The sequence below is a fragment of the Benincasa hispida genome, chromosome 1 (assembly GCF_027475165.1).
Source record: "Benincasa hispida cultivar pf3 chromosome 1, pf3_genome.v1.1, whole genome shotgun sequence".
NCBI lineage: Eukaryota > Viridiplantae > Streptophyta > Magnoliopsida > Cucurbitales > Cucurbitaceae > Benincasa > Benincasa hispida.
The window spans coordinates 72,804,161-72,826,285 of record NC_143478.1 but is presented as its reverse complement, the minus strand read 5'-3'; the positions used below and the strand labels follow the sequence as shown (position 1 = coordinate 72,826,285).

At 34.3% G+C, this 22,125-nt stretch overlaps 1 protein-coding gene across 1 annotated transcript; it reads left to right on the top strand.

Annotated features, from left to right (window-relative positions):
• The first annotated feature begins 1,594 nt into the window (after nucleotides 1–1,594).
• On the top strand, nucleotides 1,595–6,817 carry CKL2 (casein kinase 1-like protein 2). The gene is made up of 14 exons (XM_039037978.2): nucleotides 1,595–2,142; nucleotides 2,259–2,299; nucleotides 3,385–3,454; nucleotides 3,549–3,697; nucleotides 3,789–3,884; nucleotides 3,968–4,038; nucleotides 5,009–5,070; nucleotides 5,220–5,283; nucleotides 5,364–5,448; nucleotides 5,560–5,686; nucleotides 5,768–5,850; nucleotides 5,941–6,001; nucleotides 6,091–6,239; nucleotides 6,316–6,817. The coding sequence occupies exons 1-14, from the start codon at nucleotides 2,067–2,069 to the stop codon at nucleotides 6,610–6,612; spliced, it is 1,431 nt and encodes a 476-aa protein (XP_038893906.1). The 5' UTR covers nucleotides 1,595–2,066; the 3' UTR covers nucleotides 6,613–6,817.
• Nucleotides 6,818–22,125: the final 15,308 nt, after the last annotated feature.

Sequence of the window (22,125 nt, the reverse complement as noted above, 5' to 3'; positions counted from 1 at the left end):
TTAGCAGTGAGGGACATGTTGGGTACGTGGGATTGGTTGAGGAGTTGGGGTGTATTGTCAGAGGGGGGTGTCTTCTGTGTGGGGGAGGTGTTGAGTCGCGGGATCATTTATTTTGTTAGTGTGGGTTTGGGAGAAAGGTTTGATCTAGTGCGTTGCGTCAGCTGGGTTCGATGCATCGAGTGGCTGGTTGGGATGTAGAGTTGAGTTGGTTGTGCCGAGTGGGGTCGGGTAAGAGGATGAGTAGTAAGTTGTTCCGTGTTTTCTGGTGTGCGTCCATATACTACATCTAACAGGAGTGTAATCGGCAGCTGCATAGAGGTCGACCGAGGTCGGTTTCTGCTCTAGTTCACCTTATGGTCTCTATAGTCCGTGCTTGTTCTACTTCCTGGCGGGTTGACCTTCTTGGTCTTATCTAGTGTGTGTACGGATGTTTTTTCCTTTTGAACTTCATGTTGTTCTCTGTTTTGCTGTAGCCACTTGTTTGTGGGGTTTTGGGTTCTTTTCTCTACCTTTCTTCTTGATGGTTTACGGGTTTGCGTTTTTGTGTTGGTTTTGTTCTGATCTTATCCTGTTGGCTTTGTTTTGGTTTTCTTACCTTGTCTTTGCATGTGTATTGTTGCTTTGATGCCTTGATCCTGGGCTGTGGGATCTCCTTTATTGTTGTATAATAATATCACCTATTCTAAAAAAAAAAAAAAAGAAATTTGTACTTTGTATTAAAATTAATGTGTAAACTCAACAAAAATTGAATATAAGTTAAGATTGTAAAAATTTATTTAAATTTGAAATTCAGTCGGATGAAATTAAAAGTTTTAGAGTAAAAGTTATACCATTTACTAAATTCTAATGTTGATTTTTTTTTCCTTAAAAAATGAGTTTTGAATATTAAAAATATTTAGAAATAAATATAGTGTACAAACATTTACTATTTCATTTTTTTCAAAAAGGTTTATTATTTCATTAAGTAATAAATGTCATTTCCACTCAAACGTATACTAGAGAATTGCTCTCACTTATTCACTTATGAAATTGAATTTAATTTGTATTTTGATCCTTAAAATTAAAAAAAAGCAAGATGTTTGAATTTAATTGAAATCATTTGAATGTAAAAAATAGAGAATAAATACATATAACTAAAATATAGTCGACATATGTTAGTTGTCTCGATGAGCATAACTGAACTGATGTGTTGTTTTTACTATCAACTTTGAAGTCAAATATTCGATTATCTCATCCTACATATTACAAGAAAAAACTTCAAAGATCAAATGTTTAATTCTCTATCTATATATGGTGAAAAAAGAACTTTAAATATCAATTAAAAATTAGATTAAGTATTTGGTATAGTCTAGGTTACATCTCGAAAATGCAACGAGAAAAAAAAAAATAGTAAAAAAAATAATTCTAAAAACTATGGAATATAAATTTAATTAGATTCCTTGTGTGTCAACATCATTAGATGACAGAGCAGAGACAATTCAGCGTTTGGATTAAGCGCTTAGGGTTCACTTTTGCATTCAACGACGTCGTTCAGTTGCGAAGAATCCGAAACCAAAAATAAAAATAAGTTAATTACTTAATTATAAATAAAAAAGAAAAAAAAAAAAAAGAAAAGAAAAGACAAAGCCCTTTAATAAAGGATTGCATCTGTAAACAATTTGCCATTTCCGCTTCGATTGGATCAAAGCTAGAGAGAGAAACAGAAACAATGGAGTTTTCTATGTTCTTCAATTCGCCTTCATCGTCTTCTTCATCTTCTTCTACAACTATCAACAACCCTAAATTTCTACGATGAAAAACAGATCCCTTTCTCAATTCCACCATCGCTTTCATCTCTCCTTCATCAATTCAATCGGCAACCGATTTTTACTTCTTGATGATGATCTGTCCGGCCTCTTAGCTATCGATCTAAGGCCGTGACGGTGTATCTGTGTTTTTTCCCCGGGATTTTGTGGCTTTGAGTTTTTTCTGTGTTTTTCCCCGGGATTTTGTGGCTTTGAGTTTTTTCTCAATAATTCTAGGGTTTCCCCTCCCCTTTTTGTTTATTTCTGCGCGAAGTTTGCATCATGGAGCCTCGAGTTGGTAACAAATTTAAACTCGGTCGGAAAATTGGAAGCGGATCGTTTGGAGAGATCTATCTCGGTTTGCTCTTCGTTTTTTTTCCCTCTTGGAGTCGTTATGCTGTTTATGCGTCTTCGTTTGTCGCTTTTTTAAATTTGATTTTGCTTTTCGTTTTCGTTTTTTGTTTTTAATTTCAGGTACTAATATTCAGACGAATGAAGAAGTTGCAATTAAGCTTGTGAGTAAATTTTGTAGAATTGGTCTGTTTTTTGCGGCTGTCGTTAAAAATTTATGATATGCTTAACAATATGTCCTCAATATTTTTGGACCATATCATTCTGTCCTGTTATTTTCTTCTTCTTCTTTCTTTTCTCGAAATAGGCATGTATGTGTGTTTGACTATAGTAGTTTACGTGTTAAATAGTATATTTGATTTGGTGGTACTAAAAGTTGAGACAGGATATAATTCAATACCTTAATTTTAACCGAGACCGTAAGTAACAGTATCTGGAAAGTAGAGCTTCCTGAAGGAGGTGTGAAGAGTTTGATTTGTCGAAAGTTCAAAACTTGACGTGGTTTTGGTAGAGTCATAAGGCACCTGAAAAGTTCAAGCAAGTTCGTTTGGTTAGGTATCTGTGTAGAATGAGTCTCCACGTTGAGTTGGTTTTGTTAGAATCTTCATAATGACTTAATGAGGTGATGTTAATCATCAATAATGAGTATTCTCATACAAAAGGTTGATGTTATGTAACACAACTACCCAAGTACTTGGTTATGGCCCTGTGGGTTCAAATTCCATAGTTCTCCCAAGTATACCCCTCTTTTTTTCTTTTTTGGAACGAGAAACGTACCTAGAGAATTCCATTGATAGTATGAAATTTCAAAAGAGGATCTAGCCATAGGAATTACAAAGAACTCTTCCATTCGGTCACGTGGAAGATAAGTCATACAAAGTTGAACAAAAAGGCTAGAATTCTTGCACCAAGTTGAAAGTGATCAATTTATGGGTAGAAAAGTATGATCAAGAAACTCATGCATTTCACCTATCATGGATCAGGTAGTCATTTATCTTGTTATTTTTCAGTATTTAATTTCACGACAGCCTAGCATAATAACTTTCCCATGATAGGATGGGCTGATTAGTTATTCCCTTGGTACTTCGTTAGCTGTTGGCAGGAATTAAGCTTGAAATTAGTTGCAACTTTCTTTTTTGGTTGGATGGACTTAATGACTTTATCAATGCAATTGATTGTTGTTTCCTATAAAATAGTCTTTACAACAATAAGCAATATTTGCATGTCCTGAGGTAGTTCCTATTTCCAGGAAAATGTGAAGACGAAACATCCACAACTGCTGTATGAATCAAAGCTATATAAAATACTACAAGGAGGAAGTAATAAACGTTACTCTTAAGTCTTTAACATTTTCTTGTTTACAAGTTGCACACCTTATTATTCATGTTTGCATACTTTTCTCAATTTGGACAGCTGGAATTCCAAACGTGAGGTGGTTTGGTGTTGAGGGAGATTATAATGTTCTTGTGATTGATTTGTTGGGCCCTAGCCTTGAAGATTTATTTAACTTCTGCAGCAGAAAATTGTCTCTTAAGACCGTTCTTATGCTTGCAGATCAGATGGTAACCGTTTAATTGATTGAGTTCACTCATCTCTATGTCTACCTCATGTTCGTTTTTATGAATGCTTTTTGATATCTTTGCCCTATTTTAGATCAATCGGGTGGAGTTTGTCCACTCCAAGTCCTTTCTACATCGGGATATCAAACCAGATAATTTTCTCATGGGCTTAGGCAGACGTGCAAATCAGGTGTCAATTCTTTAATTTGTTGTAAGGTTTAGCATTCATGTTCTACTTTATTCATCCAATGTCCTGTATCCTTGTTGCCATAGGTCTACGCGATCGATTTTGGTTTAGCTAAAAAGTACAGAGACACTTCAACTCATCAGCACATTCCTTACAGGTTAGTTGTTTATAATTAAATATCGTTGTTGTTTATTTCATATTGGTCTTGTTTCATAGTGGATTTATTTAAATCGTGTTTTATGAAGATCTCAGGTGTTGTCCTGTGGTATAAATTTTATTTTAACTGTGTTTTATGAAGATCTCAATTGTTATCGTTTAATTCATTACTGATTTTGAGCAGTATTGTCTTGTGGCATAAATTTTGTTGGTGGCATGCAAGTTATAGTATATGGTTTCATTGGTGTGCAAGTATAGTACATGGTTTCATTGTTCAAATCTGATATGCCTACTCCTTTCTTGATTAGACAATGCTTTGTTATCATTGAATTAATTGTTAATGTTCTGTAGAACTTCTACTGGGTCTGTATTAATGCTCAAGATACTCTGACACTATGTGTTAGGAAGTTCATGATGTTACTTGGCATGGCTTCCCTTCATTCTGGACATTCATTTAAAAATTTTCTTAAAAATTGTTTTCTAAAATTTATTATAATATTCATTTTCAATTATCCTAGGGTATAATGTAAATGTAAGATTGCTTATTTAATTGTCTTGTTTATATTTTTGATGATATACTTCCATGCTAAGAGGTACGGAGTTAAAGTTGCAGTCTCTTTGTTTCCTTTTTAATTGTCAGTTCTTAGCTATGATAATGTTTCATGAAAAGCATATATACTAATTCTCATGCGGAAGAGAGGTAAAAATGACTCTGTGATCTCTCCACTGTTACATTTTCCGTGTATGGGTCTGTTGGTTTTGATTTGGGGCTTTGAGTTAGATTGTAGGCCTAGTCCTTTATTTGACCCTTCTTGTTGAATGTGTATTAGAAGATACCATCTCCTAGTGTAGGAGGGATGGTATCAATGCTACAAATATATTTATTGTTAAAAAGGCACTTGGCTTTTATTGGTTGATCATGGTAACAATGTCCATGAGTTTGACTAATGTAACCTGCTGACAATTTGCAGAGAAAACAAGAATTTGACAGGAACAGCAAGATATGCAAGCATGAATACCCATCTTGGCATTGGTATCCCTTTTCCCCTTTCCCTCTGTTAGCTTTCTCCTTCCCACAATACACACCTCATAAAGCATAAATTGAGAAGTGAAGGAAGATGAAAGAAACGATATTAGGTCTGTTTCTTCTGCTTCCTTATAATTTTCTTTCTTATTATTCAGAACAAAGCCGCAGGGATGATTTAGAATCACTTGGATATGTTCTTATGTATTTTTTAAGGGGGAGGTAAGTGCTATTGTGTTATCATCTGTGATTCTTTTATTGTGTAATGTCAAATATATAGTGGTAACCTGTCATTTTTATAGTCTTCCTTGGCAGGGACTTAAAGCAGGAACGAAGAAACAAAAGTACGAAAAGATTAGTGAAAAGAAAGTCTCCACTTCTATAGAGGTTAGATTATCCATGTTCGGGTGGCTTCTTGCTAATGATAATTAGTGTCAAATATTATGAAATCCAATTAGATTATACTGACATATTGTACATATTGTTCATCTGCCTTAGGCCCTATGTCGTGGATACCCTACTGAATTTGCTTCGTACTTCCATTATTGCCGATCATTAAGATTTGATGATAAGCCAGACTATGCTTATCTAAAAAGACTCTTCCGTGACCTTTTCATTCGCGAAGGTTTAAATTTTATAATTCATTTTTTTTAAAATTTTAGTGTCTTTATTTTGTTTTAATTTAAATAAAGGTATGCTTTTTCAGGTTTTCAGTTCGATTATGTGTTTGATTGGACCATTTTGAAGTACCAGCAATCCCAGATAACTGCCCCACCTACCCGTGCCATTGTAAGTTCTGGAATGCATACGAGCTTGACCTTTCTCTGTATAGCTATATTGCTCATTTATCCTTAATCCATGTAACATTTTAAACTTTAGGGCGGTGCTGGACCAAGTTCTGGAGTACCTATGGCTGTAGCAAATGCTGATAGGCACCCTGGTATTATTTCTGTTATTTTGGTTTGTCTTGTGTTCCTTGCATCATAATATCTTGCTGCTTGCATATCTCAACTATAAAGTATCTTGAAGGTGGGGAGGAAGGTCGACCACCACCGAGTGGTTGGGTACCAGCTGACCCCTTGCGAAGGAGAAACTCCGGTCCAGTTACAGGCACTGGAAATTTGTCAAAACAAAAACCTCCAGCCACAAATGATCCCGCTGTTGCTAAGGAACCCATAGTGAGTACTTAAATGATTAAATGCTTGTTATGGTGTTCTTTTTTCATTTGTTAACTTGTTATAATCCCCATTCCAGCTACCAAATTCCAATATGATGCGTTCAAGTGGATCATCAAGACGAGCTGCCATTGGTAGCGGTCAAGATACAACCCTTCTCGGATGTGAATCTGACCCATCTCGCCATGCAATTCCAGATCCAAGTTTAGGAGCTGTACACAAAATTTCTAGTGCACAAAGGCATTCCCCTGTTTTACAAGCTGATCAGAACCGTACAACCTCGGCCAGAAACATATCAGGCATCAGGAACTTTGAATCAACTCTTAGGGGTATCGAAAGCCTCCATTTTAATCAAGATGAGAAGGTACAATATTAGCGGTTAACACTTGCGTGCTCGCTATCTATCTGTTTGTAAATACGGTTGGGCGGTTTGTTGTGCTTTCGTTTGTGTTTTTAGGAAAGCAACAGCAGGAACTTGGGAACGAAGAACATTTTAATATCACATAAATTCTAGGAAGAGGAGATTATTACTGTGGGTCAACGAAAACTTGTCAATGAAAGCCATTTATAGTCTTGCCTTAGGTAGTGGCTCTCGTTTGGTCTCTCTCTCTCTCTAATTTATTTGTTGAATACTGTTTTGTTGTATTTGTTTTTGCTATTTGTCTTCGGCTTTTCTTTTATTGATATCCAAATGAACAACGAAATGTGTAATTAGTTGTTATGCTTTGAATTCCTTAGCAACGGTACTTATGCTTTGAATTCCTTAGCAACGGTAATGTGGCCATTTTAAGCCTCCGTGTGATTATCAACACCTTTCTATTTTGGGTCGTCTTCTATATTCTTGTTTACTTATTTATCTTTTTTCGTTTTAATTCACATTTTGTAGCTCTGCAGCTAACTCTCTTTCCGTGCTTAGAAGATAACCTCAAGATTAGAATACAATACATCCTTGGTATAGAATAAGGAAAAAAAAATATTTAGGTGCATTCCAACTCACTTATTTTTTTATATTCTACTAAATTGTTTAATCATAATATGTCACATAAAAATTTTTACTCTTTTTTTCAAATACTTTAATTAATTTTTTATGTGATGAGATTGTGATGCATATGGATTGGTGCATTTTGGGATGAGTTGGTGCTTATAAAATAATAGATAGTCATCAGTCATCACTATATTTTTCCTCAAGTGTAATTATAATTATCAACTAATTATTATCAAGTAACTATTTTTTTTCCCTTTTTGGAAACTACCATCTTAATCCTCAAATTTTAAAGTACATGTACTTTGTTCGAGTTTTTATAATAAACTTTTTTAGTCCTTAAAGAGTTGTTTGTGATATTGAGTTGAGTTTACATGTCTTGAGTTTATTTGTTCGTTTTGAATGTTTTAGGTGTTGAATTGAATTTGTATGTCGGGTATCTAGTCCAGTTTTTCTAACATAAATAATGTTTTTATGGTGATTACTTTTGTTTTGAAACTTTTTATTAAACTATGAATTGCATTATCTTTTTTAAGTACATACATGTATTGTTGGGAGTTTTGGGAATGAGGTTTAAGGTTTGGATCATGCATTTTTCAAATTTTTTTAATATATAATTTAAGCAACCATTTTCTAAATTTGTGCATGTTTAGTTAAGTTGGATAAAATTATATTAGATTTCACTATAACAAATAAATTAGGATACATTGTTGATGAAATTCCTTCAAAATGTAATTGTATTATAATGATTCTCGTAATGGATATTACAAAAAATATGTAACAAGTACTACATTCTTTAGTCCAGTTATATGATACAATATATATATATATATATATGTGATATAGCCCAGATATGGCAAAGTTCAATTCACGAAAAAGAATACATAAACGTCAATCCAGATCCTCTATTTGATAGGTTTGTTCAACAATTTCCTTTTACCTTCCAAATTTTAGTTCATATTTATCTTTTTGCCATGATATAAGCTTCTGCTTGGATTTACTTGGAAAAATAATATTCTTCAAAAAGTTATTTTCATTTAAATATTTTTGATAAAATTGTTTAAAATAAAAATATTCATATATCTGACAGTATTTTGATATACAAGTTTGTTTGGTTTTTTATATGCTAAAAGTGTTTTTATTAATGTCAAAATACAATATAAAAAAAATTATAAAATACTATGAACAACTCAAAAAACCGAAAATTCACTATTTTTATGGAACTTATATACTTTTGTGTCTACAAAGGTTTTTTTTGTTTTTTTCCTTTCCTTTTTTTACATATTTGTATGCCAACTTAAATATAAACATTTATACATTTTATGAATTTTTAAATTAATCATTATTTTTATGCTCCAAATTAAGATTTTATTGACGATTTTTGTCACGAGCGTCAATGAAACAAAAAACTCGTGCATAAAAAGAACTCGAATTTGTAGAAGTGATCATTTAAAATAATGGTCGTCGAAATTAATGGAGGTGGTCGCCATTAGAGGTTGTCGGAGTTACCATCGAAGGTGGTGGTTGGATGTGGTTAGAGTTGACCGTTGATGGCGATCGCTGGAGGTGATGAGAAGGTTGAGTGCACTGCTGGTAGACATGGGTATAAAATATCGGTGACATACAAAATTACTGGCGCCTTTGATATTAAAACATTATGAAAGTTTTTGGGACACGCTGGTTTTTATCGATGCTTTATCAAAGGATTTTTCCAAATTACTAAGCCTTTAAGCAACTTACTCGGACTCGATCAGTCATACGGGCTTACTGATTCATGTGCATGCGTTTCGAACTCTCAAGCAAGCATTGACTTCAGTGCCTATTTTCATAATACTAGATTGGACACATCCATTTGAACTTATGTATGATGCGAGTGATGTGGTAGTAGGCGCCATGTTAGGTCAAAAGAGAGACAAGATGATTCATCCTATTTACTATGCGAGCAAGACTTTGAACGAAGCTCAAGAGAATTATACAACTATAGAAAAGGAGTTGCTAGCAGTAGTTCCTGCCAAGAGAAATTTCGCACGTATCTTGTTTAGATCAAAAGTGACTGTAAACACTGATCATTTAACAATCAAATATCTAATGATGAAAAAGGATGTTAAACCACGGTTAATTCGATGGATTTTATTGCTTCAAGAGTTTGACTTGGAGATTGTGGACCGCAAAGGCATTGAGAATCAAGTTGCCAATTGTCTTTCAAGACTTGAGAAGGAACCTTTTGTTCAGAGCTACATAGGTGTTGTTAGTTCTACTTAACCCAAAACAAAAAAATATTTGTAAAGCTCGAACAAAAATTTAAACTAACTCGTAGTTAAAGTGGAAGTAAGAGGTCAATCCACAGGGAAAGGTTATTTAATCTTTTCCTTAACCAAGCTTGACTATGAAAGCCATAAAACAGAGGTTTTTTTTTATTAAGACAAGAAACATACTAAATATCAAAAGACAAAGGATAATTGTGAACAAATTTAGAATAATATTGCTTCTAATCTAAGTTAGCGTTCAATGTGATTTCTATCATTGAATTCTACAAATTAATTCACAATCGGATTAAGCTCACGACTACCTACTTAACTAGATTAAACTAGTCTTTACAAAGCCGGACAACTAGCATTAACCTAGTCAAGAGAGCGTCCTAATCATTAATTAAGGTTGGATAGCCCTAACCCAAATCAATCTACATGCTTATACCTTTATTGGGTTCGATAGCGGCCATATAGAAGAGAAAACATGACATTAAGTTCTAGGATTCAATTGCACTGATAATTGTCAAGATAACTTACTCAATTAACCAAATTTTCTTCAAATCTAGTAATTAGTGCATCCTAGGATAGCCATTAAACACACAATTACTATTTCTTCTTGTAGATCTTGGCTAGACATTCTTTCGAACACGTTAAAAGCAACTCATTCAATCATGAGTGTGGCAAAACCAAGCATCTAGGCTAAACATGTTCAAGATATAGATCATTCAACATACTTCAAGAATTAAAAATAGATTTAAGAATACTCAAATCAAATTGCAAACGATAAAGACAAATAAAAAAATCAAAAGAATTGCAAGAACTCTTGAAATAGAAACAAGATTGATTACTTCACAAATCCATAGACAGATTCATGAAGAATTATAAATTATTGATTACAATCCAAAAAGAAATCAAAATCTAACCTAAGTAGAAAACAAAATTACCATAGAGACTAATTGATACAGAGAGAAATTCCAGCCTCCATCGAAATCATGCTTCCTCCTTTGCAAAAATGAAAGAAAAACTATTTATACTCGCAGGGTAGCGTCGCGACGTTGAGGTTAGTGTTGCATTGCCAAATCTCAAAAAGTCATGAAGCACTGCGCTTGAGACGTGATGCTGGCCTTGACGCTGCATTGCGCGAGGTGCGTGCATGCGGGCAGTTACGTCAAAATCTAAAGCGTTGCAACGCTGTGGGGAACATTGCAACATTGCCCTGTTTTGCAGCAAAAGCAAGCTTTCTGTCTTCGCTGAAGCTTGATAGCATTTTGGTAGTTTATCTGATTCTCTTCAACTTTGTTGACTTTCTTGGTAATTTTTTTATCCTTTTTGGTCCAATTTCTTGGAATGACTCCTAATCGCCTCCGGGACTGTTTTACCTACAAAATGAGCATTAAAAGCAAATAATCAACACGATTTTGGGAGAATTAATACAGAAAATATACGTCTTTTAAAGACCTAACAAAACACCCCCAACTTAACTCTTGGTCGTCACAAGCAAGTCAAAGCTAGAAATATGCATACAGTCAATAAAAAACATGAATATCAATTGTGCATTCATTCAAAGAAGTCATTCAAAGATGTTAATATGTTCATGTTGTTTACACAAAAAATTGATTCATATCTATCTTTTCAACAATCAAGCAAGCAAATGATACAAATGGACAATTAAACCTTTAAAATTTTTCTAACAAAGATTTGAAACCTATTTTTGGAAAGAAAATGTCTTTTTCTTGTAAAGCCATAAAAGAATAGACTACTTAATTTTAGTTTATTTCAAGGCTAAAACTAGTAGAAAGGCTATATCCAACTCTCAATTCCTCTTAACCCTACACTTGCTCTGTTATCGGTCTAAAATATACCTATCTTGTAAAAAAGAGAGACAGTTCTAGGACAAGGGTACCTTTTTTTCAACTGAAGCGCACAAAATGTAATTGGCATTTCTTTTAGCTAGAGGGATAACTTTCACACTCACACCACAGGGAACCTGTCACTCTTTTCTCGTGGGCTCTAACTAACACGATGGAGGTAACTCTTTTCACCTCTATCCATGCACACATACACATTACTGAAGATTAAGATAAATAAGCAAGCTTGCTTCCCCTTTTTTGAGTTGGCAATTATTTTATTTTATTTAAAACACTAGGCCCTTTTTTATCCTTTTTGTCTAGACTTGTCTCTAAAATAAGATAGTTTATCTTAGACCAAAATTTGTCCTATCGGGGTGACAAAGAAAATTAAGTGAGTATGCTGTTTCTAAGAATTTTGAGATTCTAAATAAATCTAAAGACTAAGTATTCGATTTTTATGATGTTAAAAGGAAAAGAAAGTTTCTTTTGAAAGATGAGTTTCAAAATTTTGTTAGAAAAGATTTTAAAAAGCCTAAAATTTGATTTGTACCATTGCTTGAGAGAATGTTTCATCAAAGTTCATTGATATGAATCAAAAGATTGAGAAAAACAAATGATCCATAACAAACAAAGTGAATGTGATTCTTGAATGGATGAACATGCTTAGTAATGAATCATGCGTTAAAGCAAAAATGAGTCATTTAAAAGAAAAATGTCAAGATCATGATATTATGTTTCTTTAAAGAATAAAAAAGTATACCATAGAAGTGTATAAGAGCCTAATCAAGATATATTTAATCAAGATCATAAAATCCACATAACCCGAGCATAAGTGCACAAGGGTTCTAGACATGCAAAGATCACAATTTTTTTTGTAAAGCTCAATTTACAACTAATGAAAATAAGCTCAAACATTCAACGTATTCAACAGCTGTTCACATTTCTTTAACTTTTTACAGTTTGTTATTGTAACTACTTGTATAAGAAAATAGTATAAGTACTCATCATTTACAAATTTCGTAGCATACAATATACAAAAAGGCTTCAAGAAAGCTTGAAATCTGTAAAAAGAAAAGCTGTGACTTAGCTCTCAAATAAAGATCTCTTCTCCTTCCCGTGGATGTAAGCATCATTTTCCGAACCACGTATATCGTTGTGTAGAACTCTTCTTCCTTCTTTCTTCTACAAGATTACTTGCTCTTTATCGCCGATCATTTACTCAAGCAGTCACACGAAACAAACAGAAAAGATTAGGGTTAGAAGAATCTCTGCAATATCGAAAGAGAGAACGAGAGAGAGAGAGAAATTAATTCTGTAAAATCCCGTAGTTTTTTCTTTCACTTCCATCAGGCAAAAGTTATGGAGCAAACCACGTGGAGTACATCATCTGGAAGTTCGTGGACAAACAATAACCAAGAACTTTACCAAATCAAATTCATTTTGGGGAAAAATTCTTGGACTCACGAATTGGATCAGCAAAGCAGGGCCACAATATTCATCATTTGAGCTTTTAATATTCATTCAACAAGAAGCAGACCCAACAAAGTGGTATCAGAGCAAAAGACTTACAAGATTGCAGTTCTTGAAAATTGAAGATTCAAGTTTTTCATTTAAAGATGTCAGTAGTTAAGATTTGAAGTAGAGAAATTCGATGGCAAAGGAGACTTTGGCCTGTGGAAGGCAAAAATCAAGGCGATTCTCAGCGAGCAGAAAGCTCACAGAGCCCTCCTTGACCCATCAATACTCACTGCCACTGTGACAGCCTAAGAAAAAGAAGACTGGGAGCTGGCAGCCTATGGTACGTTGGTTCTAAACCTTAGTGACAGTGTTCTTAGACAAGTTTTAGATCAAGAAATTGCCTATAGGATATGGATTAAACTAGAAGAGTTATATGCTACTAAAGATCTTCCTAGTAAAATGTACCTTAAGGAGAAATTCTTTACATTTAAAATGGATTCATAAAAAACTTTAATTGATAACTTAGATGAGTTTAAGAAAATTATTGCTGAATTTAAAACTCTAGGAGAAAAACTTGGTGATGAAAATGAGGCCTATGTGCTTTTAAAATTTTTGCCTGAACCCTATAAAAAAAAATAAAAAATGCTCTAAAGTATGGAAGGGATAGTATAAGCACAGATACTATAATTTCAGCCCTAAGAACTAGAGAGCTAGAGTTACAGATTGATAGAAAGGATCATCCTAGTGGTGAAGGGTTATTTGCTAAAGGAAACTTCAAACAAAATCATTTAAAGGATAGAAAACCACATAACTTAGATGATAATAAGTCTAAATAGAAAATAAAATGTAAGTATTGCAAAAAGAAAGGACATTTAATCAAAGACTATTTTATCCTAAAAAGAAAGAACCAAGAAAAGAAAAAGACTCAAAAGGCAAACAACCCGAAGCATCTGTTGTAGAAGGTTCCTTTATTTACTCAGATGCTTTAGCCTCAACTTTAGACAAATCTAACCATGTAAATCCTCTAGGAAAACATGATTGGGTCCTAGATTCTGGATGCACCTACCACATGACCTCAATGAGACCATGGTTCAACACTTTTAAAGAAATTGAAGGAGAAATGGTGTATATGGGAAACAACCAAGCCTGTAGGATAAAAGGCATTGGCTTTGTTTCCATGAAACTTAAGGATGGAACTACTAAACTCCTTATGAATGTGAGATATATTCCACTTCTTAAGAGAAATCTAATCTCCTTAGGTATGCTTGATGCAATTGGGTGTGAGTACAGAGGTAAAGGAGGAACCCTTGAGGTGCTAAAGGATTCTAAGGTGATATTAGTTGGGGAAAAGATAAATGACTTATTTGTGGTCAAAGGAGTTGAAATATGACAGGGGCATATGTTGCCACCACAAATGAGATCACAGAGGCTGATGTTTGGCACAAAAGATTATCTCACATTAGTGCTAAAGGCCTAGAAGTCCTATCTAAATAAGGGATTCTACCTAAAGGTCTCTCAGAAAATCTAACCTTTTATGAATACTGTGTTTTAGGAAAAGCCACAAGGCAAAGTTTCACTAAGGCACAACATACCACAAAAGCTATCCTAGATTATATACACTCTGACCTATGGGGTTTAGCTTCTACACCTAGCCAAAGTGGCTCAAAATATTTACTTTCTTTTACTGATGACTTCTCTAGAAAAAGTTGGGTCTGCTTCCTTAAAACTAAAGACCAGGTATTTGATAGGTTTAAGGAATGGAAACTCATGATAGAGAAGCAAACTTCTAAAGAAATTAAATACCTAAGAATTGACAATGGATTGGAATTTTGTAGTGAAGAGTTTAACAAATTCTGTAAAGAAACAAGAATAACTAGGCATAGGACTGTTAGATTCACTCCTCAATAGAATGGAGTAGCTGAAAGACTAAATAGAACAGTCATGGAAATGTTTAGATGTCTTTTCTCAGATGCAATCCTTAGTGAAAAATATTAGGATTGAGGCAGCAAGCTACACTGTGTACACCTTAAATAGGTGTCTTTATTCCTCCCTAAACTTTTTAGCTCTTGAAGAAAAATGGACCACAGATCCACCTAACCTAAAAAATCTAAGGGTATTTGGATGTGTTGGCTATATTCACTAAAATTAGGGGAAACTAAAGTCTAGGGCAGTAAAGTATATGTTTGTTGGGTTCTTAGAAGGTGTCAAAGGCTTTAAGATGTGGAATCCTATTGAGAAAAGGTTTTTCATAAGTAGGGATGTCACTTTCAGAGAAAAAGAGATGTTTATGCAAAAAGAAAAGACAACTTATGAAGTTCCTAATAGCCCTGATACTGCTAGGATTGAGGTGGAGACACCTAAAGATTTTTCCACTAGTCATAACCCTTCTATTAAAACTGAAGAAGAAGAAGAGGAAAACTCAAATGAGTATATTGGGAATACTGAAGTTGTACTTGATCTAAGTTAGTATTCTTTGGCTAGGGATAGACAGAGAAGAGTGATAGTTCCTCTAGCTAGATATACTGAAACTAATTACATGAACCTAGTCCTAAATGCCACAATAACTCATAATGACCAAGAATCAGTCACTTTTGAAGAGGCAGTAAACTGTCCTAATGCTAGGTCTTGGATTCAAGCTATGTGTGAAGAAATGGAATCACTCACTGTCAATAATACTTGGACCCTAGCCCCTCTTCCTAAAGGATGTAAATCTATAGCCTCTAAATGGATATATAAACTAAAGGAGGGTTCTATCAAAGAAGAAAAGCCTAGGTACAAGGCAAGGCTAGTGGCTAAAGGGTTTACACAGAGGGAAGGCATAGACTATTATGATTTTTTTTCACCAGTAATAAAACAAATCTCTATTAGACTTCTTTTATCTCTAGTTGCTCAGTATAACCTTAAACTAGATCAACTAGATGTTAAAACTGCTTTCCTTCATGGAAATCTAGAAGAGGTTATTATTTATATGGTTCAACTTAAAGGGTTTGAAGAAAGAGGGAAGGAAGACCTATACTGTCTCCTAAACAAGTCTATATATGGTCTTAAACAATCCCCTAGATGCTGGTACAGAAGGTTTAATGATTACATAGAGAGTATTGGATTTCAAAGAAGTTCCTATGACATTTGTTCTTATATTAATTCAACTACCTATAAGGACAAAGTCTATCTACTACTCTATGTTGATGATATGCTACTAGCAGGGAAATCTAAGGAGGATTTAATTCATGTAAAAAATCTCCTAAAGAGAGAGTTTGAAATGAAGGATTTGGGTCAGTCTAAAAAGATCATTAGGATTGAAATCAAAGAGACAGGGCTTCCTTAACTCTAACCATTAGTCAATTAAGCTACTGTGAAAAAGTAATTAACAGATTTAATATGTCTAATGCAAAACTAGTCACTATACCTATTGCTAGTCATTTTTAAACTTTCCTCAGAAAACTCACCAAAAGAAACAGACATAGAACATTTGACTCAAATGCAATTAATTCCATACAATCAAGTAGTAGGGGGTCTAATGTACCTAATGATATCTATTAGACCATACCTATCATACAACACTAGTCTTGTCAGTAGATACATGTCTAACCCTGGAAAAAGGCACTGGGAAGCAACAAAATGGATTTTAAGATATCTAATTTGGTCTAAATAGTCAAAATTAACATATCAAAGTAATAATGAAACAAATTTAGAGCTATATGGATATGTTGATTCAGATTTTGCAGGTGACCAAGACAAAAGAAGATCATTAACAGGTTATCTATTCTTATTTGGCCCTAATTTGTTGTGTTGGAAAGAAAATTTACCGTCAATCACAGCATTATCAACCACAGAAGCAGAGTACATAGCTTTATCAGAAGCAATAAAAGAAGCACTATGATTAAAGGGGTTGATGAAGGACTTTGGTATTAATCAAACAGTAGTAAAGATCTATTGTGATAACTAAAGTGTCATTCACCTATCCAAAAACCCTCAATATCATTCAAGGACCAAACACATAGATATTAAATATCACTTTGTAAGAGACAGAATAGAGAAAGGAGAAGTCGAGGTGATTAAGTTCATACCACCGAAAATGCAGCCGACATGCTTACCAAACCTGTCCAAACTCAAGCTAGCAAACTGTCTTGGTCAGATCGACTTCCAGATTCTTGAAAAAGGGTGAAGACATGTCAAAACTGGAAGGAGAAGAGCTTGCATGTTGAGCTTAAGGTGGAGATTTGAAGAAAATAAACTCAAACATTCAACATATTCAACAACTGTTCACATTTCTTTAACTTTTTACAGTTTGTTATTGTAACTATTTGTATCAAAAAATAGTATAAGTACTCATCATTTACAAATCTCGTAGCATACAATATACAAAAAGGCTTTAAGAAAGCTTGCAATCTATAAAAAGAAATGTTGTGACTTAGCTCTCGAATAAAGATCTCTTCTCCTTCCCGTGGATGTAGGCATCATTTGTCGAACCACGTATATCGTTGTGTAGAACTCTTCTTCCTCCTTTCTTCTACAAGATTGCATGCTCTTTATCGCCGATCGTTTACTCAAGCAGTCACACGAAACAAACAGAAAAGCTTAGGGTTAGAAGAAGCTCAACAATATCGAAAGAGAGAACGAGAGAGAGAGAAAGAAATTAATTCTATAAAATCCCATCAGAATAAGTTTTTCTTTCACTTCCATCAGACAAGGGTTAGTGGAGCAAACCACATGGAGCACATCAGCTGGAAGTTCATGGACAAACAATAGCCAAGAACTCTACCAAACAAAATTCATTTTGGGGAAAAATTCTTGGACTCACGAATTAGATCAACAAAGCAAGGCCACAGTATTCATCATTTAGGATTTTTCATTCAAGAAGAAGTAGGCCCAACAACAACCCTAATAAAAAAAATGTTAAAGAACATGCAATGTACACCACCCCCAACTTAAAAATTAAACATTGTCCTCAATGTTTATAAAACTAAGATATGACGAGAAGAAAAAAAAAAGGAACAAAAAACTCCCCTGATTTCGTGCAATTGGTGGTGGTAGCAATTTTTCCTTGTTTTGTTGTTCTTTTCCTACATCAAGTTTTGCTTTTTCTTTCATTTTGTTGTTCCTAAAAAATAAGAGAAAAGAAAAGGAATAGAAAAGCTACAAGAAAAAAAGAAAGTTAATCTAAAATTTATTCCTAAAAAGCAAATAAAGGAAAGCGAACAAAAGTTGTTTTATTTTTTACACCTGGCTACCTCTAGGAAGAGAAAATTTTTAACATTGATTGCTCAATGCGACCCATTTTTTATGCTTTTCAAGGTACATAAAAATTTTCATACTTCTTCGATCCTCTCTTAGATGAATCTATATAGCCTGGAAGGGCTATAAGAGAACTCACCCTTCGACGAGAACCAGACAGGTCGAATTTGGGTTTTCTAATATTTGGCAAAAAAGAGAAAAAAAAAAAAGAATAAAAAAACTCAAATGACTCGAAAGAGTTAAAAGAAAGAAAAGACTCAAGAACGGACTTTGGCTTATAAGGAAAATATGAGCAATAATCAAGGATGCAAGAAATACCAGGAGAAAGTATGGTTCTAGGCTTGGAAGCCTCTAACTGTTTTACCTGAAATTCTTTAAGGTGTGGAGCAGGCTCATACTTATCCTCACTTGTTCTGAACATGGTGTGGGATAAATATCATCTTCATTGTCGATCTAGGAAAGCTCCTCAATTAGATTGGCTTTAGTGCCACAGATGACGGTAGGCTCTGAATAGTTCTCAAATGTCAGCATGGAGTGTGTAAGCTCAGGGGTTTGTTTGATGGAACTCGAGACATACGCAACGGAATTAGGATCTAATTACACTCTAATTGCTTTTAATTAAAAGGAAATTATGCATGCAATTGAAGGAAAAACAGTAATTAAAAAAGGATGAGATACAACCTTTGTAGCTCCTGAACAACGCTTTTTCTCGTCGAATCTTGACCAGAACTCTTCCAAACCACCACTAGAGTTGACCTACTATTCTCTGGACTCAGAACCGGATTGTGGGACACGGTGGATGAAGAACCCCGAGAGAGAGAAAAGAGATGGAAAAAAGGAATGAATTTGGGTTTTGGTTTGGGTTTTCTTTTTAAACTTCACACAAAGAAAAGAGGTTTTTTCCAACCCAAATTAAAAAAAAAATTGGCAAATTGCCAAAAGTCTTTAATTTAAATTCAAAAGCCCATTTTATAGAAAAAATCATGCAACAATTGCATGAACCAAATCCATAAAAACCCAACACCTATAATCCACTATCTTAGTGGGCTTAATGTCTCCACTATAAGCCAATACCTAGCCCACTATTTTGTTAGTGGAATTATCCAACAAAAGTTTGGATTTTTCTACTAACTATAGTCAAAGGGCAAAATAGTCATTTGGTCAAAGTCAAACTTTGACCAAAAAGTCAACATTTTGACTTTTTATGATTTTTTTCCGTGTTGACTAATTTTGGTCTCCCGAGCATGAATCCGCATTCATTTTCTCAAAATTCAAATCACATTTGAATATAAGGTTGGTTAAAGTTTGACTTTTCAAAGTCAAAAGTTAACTCTTTGACTTTTTACATCTTTGACCATTTCCATTATTTACGAGCTTCCGAATATGAACATATTCATATTCTTGATATTTAAATCACATTTAAATATTAAAGTTGAAACTGAAAAACTCGACCACTATATCACATATACTTGTCGGTTTTTCTCTCTTCACCTAATTCGAACAATTCGAATTATTCTATCATATTGTTCTAAGTTTATTCATATGAGCTAGTAAGGGAACCTAATGAACCTATAGATCATGGGCTCCAACGATCCGAGATTAGCTGGCTAAACTCTTTTGATGGAGCTAATCAACATTCGTTAACTAACGGGTCATTCCACTAAAGTCCCATAGTTGCACTCCCCTCACTATAGATATATTTGTGTCCATTTGATATAACCATGATTAGTAAGCTAATCCTTCACAGGTTGTTCGTAATCTCGGCTTAGTCATAAAAATCGGTTTACCCCCAAGACTACATCTTGTTCCTTAAGTTCCACTAATCCTCTAATGAACAATTAGTTTAAGGTCCAACCTATAAACCGAATCCCTCTCGGGCCAAGGAGAGCGTGGGGCCCCTTGTTCAAGACCTGGATTCAGTACTAAAGGGAACAACCTATCTACTATCCTTATAACGGGTAGGAGTGAATTCTGTCTTACACTCTATGTTCCCAGCTATCCATTCGATCTTCCCCTGAAATGAGAGGCTTATTGGGCTAGCGATGATGAGCTGCCCTCACCTATGCAGATCTAAGGATAATTCCGAGCAAACATGAGTTCATAGTTAGCTCAGGATTAAGATTAAGTTACCTAGGTCATCAATTAACGAAATAGCCAGTTTTATACATAAAACGACATTTAGAATGTAAAAAGTGACTATTTCATGGTTCAGTCTTATGCAAACTCATTGCATAGGATGCCCTCACTCATATATCTCTATATGAATGATTCAGGATCACATCGTTTGTACTAACTACAAAGTGAGCTGCATCCATAGTGTCCCCAGAATAAAGCGCCCAACCTTATTCATACACTATAGACCATTTTGGCTATATATTTGAACTTGATCCACATTTATGTCACTACATAAAGTTCAAACTACATTAAATAGCCTCAGGACCTTAGTTTATTGGATTCAAGATTACAATTTCAATAATAACTTTATCGAAAAACAAAACAGAATATGTTTATTAATTTACAAACTACGAGTTTTAGGACATAAAATCCAACATTGTTGGACCTCAACTGACACGGGGGCTTGAGTCTCCAGGTGAAACTCAATTGCATCCTGCTCATAATCAGAAAAACCATTAGCAAGTTCACACATTACTAAATCCAATGTCGTACCTTGATAGGAATTTTGAAGAACCAGTGGCTCTACTAGATTATCGATGTAGATTTCTCCACCGCTTAACTCAGTATTCTCAGAAAATGTATCTTTCCAAGACTCCTCGACTCTCCTAACTGAATCAGTAATCTGGGCAACGATGTCACACAGATTCTGAATGTCAGCTCTGACTTCATGTCCAGAATAAAACCTATTATGCTAAAAACTCGATGGTTCTTGAGAAAGATAAGAATGTTCTTGCACAAACTCCCAAGAGCAGTCATAAAGTTCATCAACTAAATTTTCTGAAGAATTACCTATATTAGTAGAAGGAGATGGTATCGATGATGGAGTTCAGTTGGGTAGTATTCGCGTTCAGAACCACGCGGAACTTGTATCTGTTCAGTAAGCACAACTCGAACAAGAGAGGTTAGTTCATTTATTTCACTCTTAAGCTCATTAAATTTGCTTACTTCTTGTGCTCTCTGATGGGCCGCATACTTCGCATAAAGTGCGTAATAGATGTTCATATCCACCATATTAAACAAGTAGATACAAAAAGAAGAAAATATTGTTGGTGTTTTAAAGTTTTCTAGTCAAATTTAGCTAAGAAAAAGATTAAATGGTTAGCAATTCCCCAGCAATGATGTCATTTTGTTCAAAGCTAAGTAGGTGTTGTTAGTTCTACCTAACCCAAAACAAAAAGTATTTGTAAAGTTCAAACAACAACCTAAACTAACTCGTAGTTAAAGTGGAAGTAAGAGGTTGATCCACAAGGAAAGGTTATTTAGTATTTTCCTTAACCAAGCTTAACTATGAAAGCCATGAAACGGAGATTTTTTATTAAGACAAGAAACATACTAGATATCAAAAGAAAAAGGATAATTGTAAACAAATTTAGAACAATTTTTCCTCTAATCCAATTTAGACGTTCAATGCGATTCCTATCATTGAATTCTACAAATTTAATTCACACTCAAATTAAGCTTGCAACTACCTACTTAACTAGATTAAACTAGTCTCTACAAAGGCAGACAACTAGCACTAACCTAGTCAAGAGAGCGTTCTAATCATTAATTAAGGTTGGATAACCCTAACCCTAATCAATCTACATGCTTCTACCTCTATTGGGTTCGATAGCTATCATATAGAAGAGAAAACACGCGCATTAAGTTCTAGAATTCAATTGTGGTTATTAATTGTCAAGATAGCTTACTCAATTAACCAAATTTTCTTTAAATCTAGTAATTAGTGCATCCTTGGATAGCCATTAAACACACAATTACTATTGCCTCTTGTAGATCTTAGCTTGACATTCTATCGAACACACCAAAAGCAACGCATTCAATTATGAGTGTGAAAAAACCAAGCAACTAGGCTAAACATGTTCAAGATATAGATCATTCAACATGCTTTAAGAATTAAAAACAGATTCAAGAATGCTCAAATCAGATTGCAAATGATAAAG

Coding starts and splice junctions, on each gene's coding strand:
- CKL2 (XM_039037978.2), top strand. CDS start 2,067: ATGGAGCCTCGAGTTGGTAACAAATTTAAACTCGGTCGGAAAATTGGA. Junction 5,851..5,940: donor CCCCACCTACCCGTGCCATT/GTAAGTTCTGGA, acceptor TTTAAACTTTAG/GGCGGTGCTGGACCAAGTTC. Junction 6,240..6,315: donor CTGTTGCTAAGGAACCCATA/GTGAGTACTTAA, acceptor TCCCCATTCCAG/CTACCAAATTCCAATATGAT.